General features: G+C 44.9%; 1 protein-coding gene and 1 long non-coding RNA gene across 7 annotated transcripts in view; one reads left to right on the plus strand and one right to left on the minus strand.

Annotated features, from left to right (window-relative positions):
- The window catches only part of UBE2J1 (ubiquitin conjugating enzyme E2 J1), a 42,070-nt gene that overhangs the window by 1,488 nt on the left and 26,862 nt on the right, over window positions 1–13,720 (plus strand). The window contains exons 1-2 of one of the 4 annotated variants that reach the window (XM_087774265.1): window positions 10,572–10,711; window positions 11,473–11,690. The exons of 1 other annotated variant lie outside the window; for it this stretch is intronic. Coding sequence is in view for 2 of the 3 variants with exons in the window: in XM_087774262.1 (XP_087630388.1) it covers window positions 9,859–9,898 (40 nt within the window). In the remaining variant the exon portion in view is untranslated. Of the gene's footprint in view, window positions 1–9,843; window positions 9,899–10,528; window positions 10,712–11,472; window positions 11,691–13,720 lie in introns of those variants that run through there. 2 more of the 4 variants (XM_087774262.1, XM_087774263.1) reach the window with 2 other exon arrangements.
- On the minus strand, window positions 1,451–9,745 carry LOC148053413 (uncharacterized). Of its 3 annotated transcripts, none has more exons than XR_015708127.1 (3): window positions 8,892–9,745; window positions 6,066–6,212; window positions 1,451–4,121 (listed from the first exon to the last, which is right to left on the minus strand). It is a non-coding gene; the product is annotated as an uncharacterized LOC148053413 (long non-coding RNA). The 3 variants fall into 3 exon arrangements; XR_015708128.1 differs by having other exon boundaries at window positions 6,066–6,223; XR_015708126.1 differs by having other exon boundaries at window positions 6,066–6,274.

The raw sequence follows: 13,720 nt of genomic DNA on the forward strand, positions 1-13,720 counted from the left end.
TTGAGCACTGAGTGAGGCATGCAAGGATGTTTGTTTTTTTTTTTTAAGAACATATTATTTCAAATCTCTTGCTTTTTCTTTTAAATTTCATTGAGATTCTAGTTTTTATTTTAAAGGTATGAAATACTCCATGTGCTACAAGAGACAATTCTGACAAGGCAGTGTTGAGATACCTTTTTTAAAATTAGAAACTGTGCAAGAAGTAATCACTTCCCGAATAGTCCAGTATTTCTAAAATACCTGATCTGTGAGTCTCCATTTTGATATATCATTGGAGTGGCCTAGACATAGTAGGGACCATTATTGAACTAGCCATGTCTCTTTAAAACACCAGTTTAGAATAAACTCAAAGCAATTTAGTATCCCATAGACACTTTAAAGTCAGGAGCTGAATAACTGTAGAACATTGGTTCCAACAACTTATTGTAGTTGAAATCTCTGTAAGTAATTCAACAGGCAGCAGCCCAGAGTACTTAATGGGTTCTTTGAAGAGTTAAAATGCATCCTTGAGCATGCACTGGAACATGGCTATTTAAAAAGTTACAGTGCTGGAATGCCTTTCTAAAATTCTGTGATTACAGACATGCTGTGCATTAGCATGGGAGTGTAATCGACAGGAGCAAACTGCTCTGATAAAGCATAATTCAAATGGATCATTTGAGATCTCATGTTTTGTGATGGAACAATTATTTTTTTCTCATTAAAACAAAAATTCTGGGTTTTCTTGCGTGTGAAATCGCACTCCTGTGATAAAGTTTTATACTAAGGGAGTTCTGTGAAAGTACTGCAGCGATTTTTTTAAAAGAAATTTTAAAGAACCTATAAACTCCCTCCATTTTTATATGCATCATCAGATCACGTTGAAGTATTAAAGAGAATAACCCTAAACAGGTCATCACATACAGTAGCAACTGTTTGCTTTAATGACATATTTACTGTCCCTGTCATTTGCAGTAGTCATTGCAGAATATTTTTTCTTAAATATCAACATTGAGGTTTTTCCACTTTTGTACTGAATGATGTGCATGACATTGTTACATAGTGATTTTTGTTGCTGCAGCTTTATCTCTGTCCTGTTCGGTGGGGAAATCGGATCATTAACACCAAAATTTCTTATTCAGATTCTAAATATTTATCAATCGACACGTGAATTTACTCAATTACAGACAAACACATCAACTTCACCCATTTCAGCTGTGTGGAAAATGAGAAATAAGCTTGGTTGGGAAATTCTTTTGGGCTGCTCTGATATGGTGGCATATGGTTGACATCCCACTTGATTTCCCACTGTATTAATATTTGCACATTAGCTCATGCACATATCTTCAAACGGCTACATTTTAAAAGAGACTTTTAACAGACTGTTTCTTTTCATTTGTTTTCTCCCTGATATCTTCTGCATTAGTGTTCTTATTTTGCTCTCTCTGTATACGTGTTTCGTTGTAAACAGGTCTCCTTGGTTCCTGCCAGCATATTCTCTTTGGCTTATAAGCACTATGAGCTACCGGCTAGGTCTTGAGCAAAAAGCTACTGAAAAAATATTGAGTCCAAAAATAACTAAATTGTATAAAATCCATGACATGCTACTAATATCATTAAAAACATAAAACATATTTATGTAATCTTGGTATGCACACCATAAAATATGTGTTCATATTCAAGTTACAGTTTATGCTGGCAGTCAGATCTTAAACAGTCCTTAATCATCTCCAGAACAGATTTTAAAATAAAAGATTCATATAGATAAATACGTCCAGGGAAAAAGATTGATCTAATGCAGCAGTCTGTCACAATGTCTCTTGGACTAAACTAACATATTTTTAATAAGGTACAAGATTTTCAGGAGGCTAGTCAGAGGAGATACTCTACTGAATATTTTCTTTAATAATACCAGGAACTGCTACGAGAAGGAAGGATTATTTATTTCAGAATTGCGAGTACCAGAAGGTAGAGAAAAAAACACTGATGTCCTTTTTAAAATACAAACAAACCAGCAACTAAACATGGCCTAAATTGAGAAGAGTTGGGATTAGATAGATGAGTGCAAACGTGAGAGACAAAAAAAAATACAGAGTGGCCTAGTGTGTAGGCCAGAACATTTCATAGTGTATTCCAAGCTGCCTTATTTCACAAAATGCAGGCCAAGAAAAGATGATGGGCTCGTCACAAGAAGATGCACGCATGTACATTGAACCATGGCGAGGTGGCCTGGGTGAGCTCAGTTGCACCATATGGTCCTCAAAGGCCCATGTAGTATTGTCCCGGCAGTGACTTACAGGCCAGTAACAGAGCTGCCTTTGCTATTATAGCAGGATTTACCCTTTATATAGGTTTTAATCTCTGCTCGGTGCGAACTAAAAGCCATTCTGGACTGTGCTGAAGTAAAGGGTAGTGTGGGTACAAATATAAGTATAAACCAGGCATGAACACGTTCACATTGGAAATTGGAAATAGGTTTCTGAAGCAAGAGAGCGGTGATGTTCTGAAGCCTCTGCTCAGCACAGGGAGAACAAACAGCCTATGTCCGAGAGGAACCTCAGCTTGTCAGTGGAAAGGGGTGTAAGTTGCGGTGAGCATGCCAATTACCTGAGAGTGCTAGCGTCAGGGAATGCTATAGTCCTAACTCACTTTCTCATCAGCACTGCGAGTTCCTGACCCAGATGAACTCATGTTTGCACGTAGGTGTTTTTATGTCAGGTAGGTGCCCACTCAGACAGTACCAATCCATTCATCACTGCAAGTTTATGTTCTTGGTCCTCCTAATTAGGCTGCCTCCTTGCTCCTTCCCACACAAAACCCGAGTCTCATACCTCGTGCGTGCTTCCTTCAAAAATACTGCTCTAGTCCTTCCTCAGCTGTCTGTTATTCCAGATAAAACATCCATCCAACAGTTTGGGAGCCAGTAATGCTTTCAGAGTCCTTCACACCCAATGCTGCGAGTTCTCTTCTGCAGCTGGGGTTCCTCTAATGCTGCTGATAAAACTGCCTGAGGGGATGGAGTGGTGGGTGTCCTAGCAATAAAGTTAAAATCTTTAACCAGCACTCCTGGGCTTTCTAGAAGCCCCACCATCCACTTTGCAGTGGTATCATTCAAGGGACCTGACACCTGTGAGACAATTCTTACTTACTCTGAGGTTAAATCAAGTATTGATTGAATTTTCCCCTGTTGTTCATGCACATCCACATCAGTTTTGGGGGACTACTTTGATAACAACCAGAGCCATCTGAGCCATGGGAAATGTAATCTGTTTCAACTCCTTTTGCAAGGCAGTATACAGAGAGAACAGGGGTGTGCCTTCTGGGAAATCCAGTGGACTGAGCCAAATCAAAAGGTCCTAGGGGCCAACATCTTTCTCTCTAAACCCTGCACTCAGAGGTGGAACCATACTCCCCTTTTCTGCACTGCGCTTTTCAAAGACTGAATCATCCTCTGGTGAGCCAAATGGTCTGATCCACAAATTGCTTCTCTTTCAATACTCCCTTCACAGCTGCTCAAACTTCTTTTGACTGCCAGTATGCCATTCATCACGCTGTCTGGTCGCACAGCCCAAGTGCTGAATGCAGGCTCTGCAGCAGCGGCACGCCCATCAGCTCACTCCCACCAGTCCTCTTCCCTTTGCTCAGCACTGTTTCCAGTCCGGTTCCTTCAGCAATTTCATTTCCTATTTCAATTCCACATTTTCATCTATGAAGCAGCAGTCGTTATTCCAAGTTCTCCAATTCTTCATAAAGCCCATTATGCAGAAAATTGAGTATTGGCTTTAAATGTAGTGTTCTCTTGACAGATTACAAATGCCTTTCCTGCTTTTCTCGGTGCACCCTCGCCCATGAAAGCTTCCCGCTCCCACGAACTGAGTGCATCCTTACAAGTTTCTGAGGATGAGAGAAGTTCACTCCCTTCTTCTCTCCCCTCTTTATATTGCTACCATTAATAGTCCCCATAAAATCCAAGCTATAAATCTCTGATCTGAATAATTACAACACCAGACTGCACAATTGTTTTCAGCTTCTGTTATTCCTCTTTCAGAATAACAAAATTCCTCTGCAGCCTGCATCCCCTGCCAATCTGCACCCTTCGGGAGTCACTTTGCTAGACATCTTCCACCATCTGCAAAAAAACCCTGCAAGCAGATACACACAATTTAAAAGTGTAAAGTAATAATTTAGTGATTATACAGGTGGCTATGACTAGCAAGCTACTAGACTAAGCACTAACATGCTCACTTACCCCTGCAAGACACCAGGTGAGTCTTCACTGGCCAGTGTCGCCAAACTGCCGTTTTCTGACTCTCTGCTTTTCCCTTCCAGCGTTTTATACCTTTTCACATCAGTGTTTTTCTTCTGGACCTCATCTCAACCACCCTACCTCCATCTCTGGTTCTGCCTTTTCTTGCCTGGCTCTGCTGTGCAGCCCTTTCCCTGAGCATGCTGAACCAGGGCTATGGGGCTGGGCCCTACCAGGGCTGGGCTGCGGAGCCCAAGCAGCTGAAACTGCAGAGGGAGGTGACTTGCTAGCGGGCGGTGGAGATTGGGTTAATACGGTCGGCTGGAGCCCAGAGACCAATGCAGTTTGCCAGAGGATAGACATGTTCGGTCAGCAGAGCCACCCTCTGGGCTCTCTTGACTGTTGTGATTAGGGGTTTAGACCAGTTGCCCACATGGGTCCCTCATGTCATTGAAGCTGCTCTAGGCACTCTACCTGGCCTTCAGCTACTGCTTCATTCAGAATGGCACCAGTATCCCATATTATCCTTCCTCAGCACAGGAAGGATGTGGACCTGTTGGAGCAGGTCCAGAGGAGGGCCACAAAAATGATGAGAGGGCTGGAACACCTCTGCTATGAGGAAAGGCTGAAAGAGCTGAGGTTGTTCAGCCTGGAGAAGAGAAGGCTGCAGGGAGACCTTATTGTGGCCTTTCAGTACTTAAAGGGGGCCTACAAAAAAGATGGGGACAGACTTCTTAGCAGGGCCAATAGCAATAGGACAAGGGGTAATGGTTTTAAACTAAAAGAGGGCAGTAGATGTCCCTGCCAATTGCAGGGGGGGTGGACTAGATGACCTTTAAAGCTCCCTTCCATCCCAAAGCATTCTATGAGTCTACCTTTCTGCTCCATATGGATGTCTGGCATACCTTAGGATACCTTGTATGGCATCAGATGCTTATGTGTGCGCAATTGAATCAAGCCCTAGATTTCCACTAACCATCTGAGAAACTCCTGGGTGTACCAGATATCTACAGGGGGCTGATGGAGGCGACTGATATCTTGGTTAATGACACAGTGAGCTTTAATCATCCTTACGCTGGTTGTACAACACTTCTTAGGAGCTTTGAATTAAGAGCTCATAAATCCTTTATTCCCATTGCTGAGTCAGTAGGAGCTGTATGCTAGCAGTTGTACGCAAGCAGGTACATGCAAGTTCACATTAGAGTCGTGAGTAACGTTTTTGGAATGGCTGGGGTGGAAAGACTGCTTGATGGCAGTCCAACAGACATAATCCTGACTGCTTTCCCTCTGGCTGCCGTGTAATTATGAAGACAGATGGTCCCTTCCCAGAAGGAAGCTTATGGAAGTTAAAATGAAGGGGCATGGGGAGCAACTCACATAAGGAAAAAGTGACAAAAAGAAAATCTGGGGCCTGAAGCCCTGAAGAGGGAGGATCATGAAAAACTGGCTGCATGAGTCAAAGGCTATGCCTGTCATTTTCTCCCTAAATAGTGGCACAGGAGCAAAATAAGTTTTAATCAGAGTAGTTCACAACTGCTCTCCAACTATCTAGCTCTCTCTGCAATTTGCACGGTAAAGAATATGCACCAGAGAACATGTCTGCCATTATCTGTAGTTGCTAAAGATAGAGTAACTAGATCAGGGAAGTCCAGAGTCACGAACAGCTGTCACTCGGACAGCAGCTTCAGCTTTGACTTGGGCCTTTGCACATTTCTTCTGAACCAGGAAACCATCTGAACTATTACAACAATGATGCCGGAGGCGTGTGAGTCAAGTGACTGGTGTGACTCTTCCCATTCTTCAAGGAGGAAAAAAAAAAAAAAAAGTGAAAAATATGTACCTTTATTTTGACTTCACGTAGTGTGGACTACGGCAAGATGTTCCACAAACTCTGCACTGATGGTCCAGATCAGGCACTTGCTCACTTGGGCAATTCCAGCAATTTGGTAGCTTCTTCCCTCATTCTTTCTTCCTCTTTCTTCCATTTCTGAAATAACGCTAATTAAAAGTCAGCTAGCAAAGCCATTTTGTGAGATGGTTGCTTTAGAACTAAGCTTGCCGAAAAGAGAGTAATCGCTTTCCTGAGAAGCACCATGCATCTGTGCAATTGCTACAGGGCATCGGTTACACAATGCTGTGCTTGTTTTTATCAGTGAGGAGGAGGTGCACTTGTTGAATCCAGATTTACCAGGTCTGAATTCACATAAAGGATTTTAAAAGCTGAGACTGTATTAGTCACCAATGAGCACAATAATGCTTTCTCTTCCAACTGAGTCATATCTGTTCCCACTGATAATATAGACATATTAATATTAGATTCCTTAATTCCAATAGAGTTTAATTCTGCAGCCAACTGTCTGTATTGAAAGGCTAGCATTATAAATGAAGCAAACCGCTCTACATTTTGTGAATTGGTGAAAGCAGGGTGTGAATGCTTTGTACAAAGAACTGTTGTATTTTCATAAGCTTTTATGAGCTCAGACCTCCTTTAGAATAAGTGATTTTTAGCTGAGTTTATGAGACAGCCTACAAAGCATACAAACGCCACTCTGAACTGACTTTAGGTAATCACTTAACGTATAGTATACACCATTGAAATGTACCTTACCTCACACAATTCTGTGACCTGCACAGAGAAATAAATAATAGTTCAGTGTCACATTACCTAGCTTAATTCCCTGAGATCTGCAAGAATATACACTGATGCATCAGACCCAAGTGCAAAAACTGAACCCCCGTGTCAGACAGGTGTCCTGCCTCCACGAGAAATGAGAGGTTTCGGGAGTAACTCCCTCTTCTGGGGCTCCTGCTGGAGGCCTCTTGGCGTCCATCCCCCCAACTCTGCCTGCTGAACTCCTCGATTCCCATTCCTGCCTGCTGAGCTCCCCTCTTGGCCCTTTAGCGTCAGTTCAACAAGAGTCTTATCGGTTAGAAATAAGCGGCTCTATCAACTGAAATGTTTGTAATGCTCGTAAACTGAGGGGAAAGGCGTGATACATTTGTATGGGATGTAGAGCTATACCTGCATATGAAAATACCTAACTATATCTATAAGATAGATGACTTTTAGCCTAATCCCCCTTTGCAGCTAATGGAGAAAACTAGGAACTTTTAAAGCACGATTTGTTGGATTCACAGCTAACACCTATGCCAGGTAAGATGAACTCTGCTCTAAAAGCTCCTGGTTCGCTCCATTAGCTGTGAAGTGGTAATCAGCCTGGAAAAGTATCTCCATAGTCTGCAGTTGTCCAGGGGAATTCTGCCCGTCTCTTTACTCTGATTTGGCCTTTCTTTCACAGTAGAAATGGCTGCAATTGAAGAATTATTCATTTTATCAAACCTTATGATTGTCATTAATTTTGTAATATGCATTTTATCAGACCTGATGATCATCAATAATTTTGTAATATTTTTTGCAACAGAGGGGCCTATATGCTCCTTTGCTCTGCAGCTAGGTGGCTGTACCAGAATCTCTGTTTTCATCCAAAAGAAAAAAAAAATCAGTACGCCCCAGCTGCAGAAAAGTACATAGAAACATGAGCAAAAACATCTTCTTGGAAACTAGAAATTAAAAAAAAACCTAGAAATTATTAGTTATTTTGGCGGGTCAAACTGAAGCCTTACTTCAATGTAAAACATTTACTAAAGCCAAACAGTTTTTAATATTTTGAATTGTCAAAACCAGTTATTCTTGCTGTCCTGCAACCAACTTGGTGAAGTTGTACAAAATCTTTCTGCAGAGATTCAGTGTGGTATTAAATAACGAAATCTTTATTGCAGCAGTGTTCAGGCAAACTTTCAGTTTCTGTATGCTTCAGCTGGGCATGTTTATTTTTTCACCAAGCTAGATCATATGACAGGATACGCAAGCTACATGAAGTGCTGCCAGCATGTGGGATTTGACTGCAATTTTACTACTATATTTGGCATTTGGGTTTAAAAAAACACAACTTCTAGCACAAAATGGCTTCTCGGTGCAAAAGTCGAAACAAAATGCAGATGAAAACACAAATCCAAAGGGCATTTTTGACCAGAGGCAGGAAGAGGAGAGAGGCTGCCACTCCGGACTGGCAACACTGACCATGCAAGAGCTCTGCAGTGCCTGATCCTCCTCTGCCCCAAGCAGCTGCTGACATGTGGGGCTGGGAATTAAGCTCCAGATTTCTACCCGTGCGCTGACTACCTCACAGGAATCGGCGGTTTCACCTGGCAACATTCACCTCCTGCAGCTCTGACCTTTACTAATGCGCCTGAAAATGAAAGCAGTCTCGTACTGCTAGCTCTGCACAATTTCACATGGTAATTACCCCAGCACCCAGCCAGGCCATGATGTAGCTTACTTAAACGGGGAAAATGTATATGTCCTATCAGTGAATTTCTGTTACTTAAAATTTAAGTTCTATTCAGCCTATTTTCAGTAGTGTTCGGTTGTCATGTAGTTACAGTGACTGTGTATTTCTTTTTTTAGCTAAAAGCCCAAGTTTCATGTGAACTGCAGGTGCTTCCTCCTCGAACTACATAAAATGACATTGTCGGTGCTGCCAGGGTCAAAGCCCAGAGCCCAGAAGAGAAAGCTGAACTCCACGTTATTCTTAACTAGTTCACAATAACTATGACTTCTCCATTCATGACATTATTCACATTATAATACCATTTTTTTAATTACCTTCTATCAAAGTAGATCCCAGAACTCTTTACGTGAAAGTTGATTTCCAAAGGCAAAATACTGCTCTCCTACTTCGGGGAAGGGCAAGATTTAGTCACAGATGGTCCCACAGCCCTTCTCCCTCTGCACAGCAAGATGACTCTGGCAAATGAAGAAAGATGGGACATACCTGCTAAGAATGAGCAAAATAGTTTGTGAACATGACACCCAGTGCCTGCAGCTCACCGTCTCAAGCAATCAGATCAGCCGATGCTAACCAGAAATGCTGAGATGTGATCAAGAATTGTTGCCCATTAAATACACACTAGGGTGCTTTTGGTGTAAGAGACAACCGCAAGGTCTGGCACCATCCCTTCCCTTGTGCTGTAAATGTTACTTGCTCACTACATTATTTGTAGAGGTTTGTCCTGCAAAAACGGAGATCGCTTTTTCCTTTTGAAAATTTGGCTACTTGTTAAGGTGGAGTAAAGTTGCTTTATTTATTTATTTATTGCTATTACCAAAACATCACTATGCAACAGAATAGGAAAGGGAAGAGTAACGCCTTGTTTTGCAATTCTGAAAATAGGAGGAGGTAAAAAAAAGTATACCTACTCAACTGTTTCTGTTTACAATGTTTTCTATTGCTGTTCAATCAAAGAAGGAAAAAGGAAAATAACTAGGACATCAAAACATGAAAAAAATAGTTTTATAAAGATGATTAGGAGGAATATAAGAGCAACGTAGGTGGAATTAAGGACAATTCATGAGCTAGAAACAAGAAAAGCTCAGACATGTTTCTTATTTACAGCTCGTAGTGAATTAAAGGGAAACTGAGACTGCCGAGAATTCTGACCATTTTAATTTGTTATGTATTTCCGTAGCTATAAACTGTTACAAGTGCTATCCCAAGTGTACTGTGACTGTAACCTGCTGGCAGAGAAACCAGAATTGTAGATGCAAACAACAATTCCTCTGGCACTGTGGGATGGACAAGGGGATCTGCCCATCAAGTCAAGCTCTGGCTGGTAATTCTTGCCTAAAACCAATAGCCCTTGGTGTATGGCACCTTTTCAGTCTTTCACGATCCTGAAAACTGACAAACAAGATGCTGCTAAGTCTTACAGCATGGTTAAGTGTTTCGGGCGGGGTGTTGGTGGGTCTGCGGGGTCCTGGAAGCCCCTTCTCTAAGCCCCCCGTTTTCAAACCAACCTGCTGGCGCCATGGGGTCCTGAGGCACACCACCCGTGACCCCTGTGGTTCAAGGCAGAGACGAGACGGGGAGGCGGGGGCATTTTCGCTATTGCAGCCACCACGGCAGAGCTGCGGCCCAGTGGCCGTAGCATCGCCTCCCACCCCGGCCGCGCCTGGAGTCGCGGTTCTGCTGTGGGGCCATCATCCATCGCGGCTGGAAACCGGCTGCTTCTTCCACGCCACGACAGGGAAGGGCGGGCAGCTCGGGAATTTTGACTTCTCCCACACAACCTAGGGACAGTCACCCGCCGCCGTGCCCCGGCCGCCCAACCCGCGGCTGCGCGGCCTCCTCCGGGCCCGGCCCGGCCTGGGCGGGCCTGCCGAGGGCCACCCCGCGGGGCCAGGCGGCGGGCGGGGACGGCGAGGCCCCGGGGGCGGTGCCGGCGCGGCAGGTGCCTCCCTCCGCGGTCACGGCGGGGCCGCTGCCGCCGCTTCCACGTCAGGGGAGTTTCCCGAGGCGGGCTGGGCCGGGCCGGGCTCGGCCTTTCTCCTCCTCCTCCGCCCCCTGCCCCCGCTGCCGGAGACGCTGCGGAGGGAGCAAGCGGTGCCCGCTGCCATGGAGGCCCGGTACAACCTGAAGAGCCCGGGTAGGCGGCGCGGCAGGCCCCGGCGGGCGGCAGGGAGGCGGCCGCCGGCCTCGCCTGCAGGCCGCGGCCGGGCGGGGGGCGGCGGGGCCGGGCGGGGGGTGCGCGGCCGTGCCTTGCAGCCTGCCCAGGCCGCTGCCTTCCGCGGCAGGCGGCCGGAGGGGCGGGTGTTCCCGCCCCGGGGCTGCCGCCGCTCGCGGAGGGCTTGGGGGCCGCTGCCGGAGCGCGGCGGCGGTGGCGGGGCCGGCAGTCGGCTCCCGGGGCGCGGCGGGACAGGTGCAGCGGGCGGGCCGAGGCGGCGGTGGGGAGGAGGGATGGGGGCCGCGGGCCGCGGCGATGCCCGCGGGCGTGGGGCAGCTGCGCGCCGGGGCGGTCGCGGCGGCCGGGCGGAGGCGGGCGGCGTCGCTTCTGCTTCCCAGTGCGGTGGCGTTGAAAACCCTCCGAGCTGTAACTCGGTTCGGAGCACCGCGGCTGCCGGGGCGGGGGGTGTGCGCCCAGGCTTTTTTGCGGGTTGGTGAAAGCGCACCTCTGAACTTCTTGTAAGGTGGCTGTGCCCTGTCCCCCTGGGTGTCGCCTCCTTTCCAGGTAGGTGTCCGTGAGGGGACAGATTGCCAACGCTAGCTTAGGCTGTGCGGCGTGAGTTTGTTTTACAGAAGTGTTGCCGTACACGCTGTATTTACATGTGCGTGTGTGTGTGTGTTCATGGGATTCCGTGTTAAAATTCATGCCTTATAACTCCCAGACTTTCTTTTGAATCCTTGAAGTGAGAGGGATGCCTCAAGAGATGTGGGAGATGTCTTGAGAAACAGGGCTGGAAGGGAAGGCTTTGCTCCCTCGGAGGGGAACCTGAGGACAGGCCGGGTCCCCCCCATAGGCCATGTTGGACCAGTGGCCCCTCGCCAGCCGTGCCGGCCTTCGCCTCCTGGGAGCCACACGCAGCCGGAGGCCCATCGCGGCTGAAGCAAAACCTCTTCCACAGCCTGTGAGGGCTAGTTGGGTTTGTCTGTTGGTCGCTGTCCTCCCCCTGCTTTCCCCTAATCCGGTTTTGGGAAGTAGGTAGTACTAGCTTCATATTATTGCGATGAATAGTGGCTTTATTCTTTAATCATACTGTCCTATTACCAGCATGGGAGGTGGGGAGAAACTTAACATCATGACGACTTGTACCTTACAAATGGAAATGGCAGGCTTATTTACAAAACATGCCTCGTGTGGGTGACGTATCTATTGCTAAATTATGTCTCTCACCCTCACACCCACATTGCATACCTGAAAGATAAGAAGGATCACAAAGCAAGTGATGTACTCGTTATAGTTCAGAATATCAGGAAGGAAGACTTTTTTTTTCTTTAGGGAGATATGCTGGATATGTTGTGTATGTGAACTTACGAGGCCATATGAATGTGGTCACTAGTTATGGTTTGCCACGTCATTGGAAGTAGTGGTGGTGTGCTATATGATGTGTTTCTGGGATCTGGGTGGAGAGGGCAAATATTTGTGGTTTAATTTAGAAATGTTCTTCCCCCTCTGTTGTTACTAGTCCTCCTTGTTTTCAAGGGGAAGTTATCTGTACTGGAATTGATTTTCAGCACCTGTGCTGTTCCATAGCACAGTGAACCTTACTTGGCAGAGTCATACACTGGGTCAATATTGCTTCCTGAAATTAAACATGCTCTCTAGCATATTAATATATTAAATTATTTCTTTCCATATGGGTGCTGAAAGTCCACAAATTATTTAAATCACTATAATATGATTTAAATTGTGCATTTCAGCAGTCAATATGTGTGAAATCTTTCATTTAAAAAGATGGGCAAAAAGGTATTAGATAAATAAGAAAAAATATGTAAAATAAATATTGTTTCTTCAGAGGTTGTTGTTCATTAAAGCAAGTTGATTGTAGTCATGTATAGCAGTTGCGTTGGTCTGGCACTTTTCTTACTAACCAGGTAGATAAGCATATGCAATTATTTAATATTTTTGTGTATGTTTTACAAATTCCTATCTTGTTACGGTTATATGTGCAGTGTAACGATGGTATCTTACACGTGCCATTCAGCTGAAGGCTTAAGATGGAAATGTAGAGTGCTCTAATATTAAGGTGGTTTTAATTAATGTAAATGCACTGATGTACGTAAAAACAAATCCACCATGTTTCTTGTTTCCAATGGTTGTGTCATCTGTGGACTGAATGAATTATTTTGGTAACTCAGCCCTCGAAGGCTTTAGAACTAGTAGCTGTCCTCGTGCCTTGTTGTTCTGACTTGAATAGTGGAAAATCCGAGCTGCTAACCTTTAAGTCCTTGTCAGCTTTAGGGGTTTGGAATGTGCTATCTTGAGACAGAGTGAAGAAAATAATCGTTTTGTACCTGCAAAGAGGCTTCTCCTGTTGATGTGTGCTTTTGGACTTGAGCAAAAGTCTGTCTGCTCAGTGGTTTTAAAGAGAGCAAATACTACTTACAGTTTCAGTATAAGTTATTTTAATGATTATAGTAGGCTTTATCTGAAATATCGTAGAGGAAAACACATTTTAAATAGGAAAAAATTGTTAAAAGAAACCTGTGCTTTTATTGATCTTCCTTTTAAGCCAAATTGTGCCGTAGAGCTATCACAGGAGCTGAGGTTATTCTGTGATTATACATGGCTACATGGATCTGTCTTCTGCAAGTAGGTGTGCTAGGCCAGATCGATGAATGAGGATCAGTTAGGTTCTCTGGTACCTTTCTTTTTTGCGTGCTTTCACATAGACCACATAAAGAGCAATATTGCTACATGGCTTTGTCCTGCTGCTAATTGCTGCTAGTCAATATATTCATCTTCTTCCTTATCCCAGTTTCTCCAGCTAACGTTAGTTCATCCCAAACGTATCTAAAAGACGGTAATACTCCACAACATGAAACAAATTGTTCCCCTGCACGCTGTGTCTCTGTCAATGAGACGCAGCGCAGCTGGTGCTCTGGCAGCTTTTGGTTTACCATCGGTACACGTCCTGGCCACCGCAGGTCTGGGCTT

The sequence above is a fragment of the Nipponia nippon genome, unplaced genomic scaffold, assembly GCF_047370975.1.
Source record: "Nipponia nippon isolate SJK-2023a ecotype South Korea unplaced genomic scaffold, ASM4737097v1 scaffold_4, whole genome shotgun sequence".
Lineage (NCBI taxonomy): Eukaryota > Metazoa > Chordata > Aves > Pelecaniformes > Threskiornithidae > Nipponia > Nipponia nippon.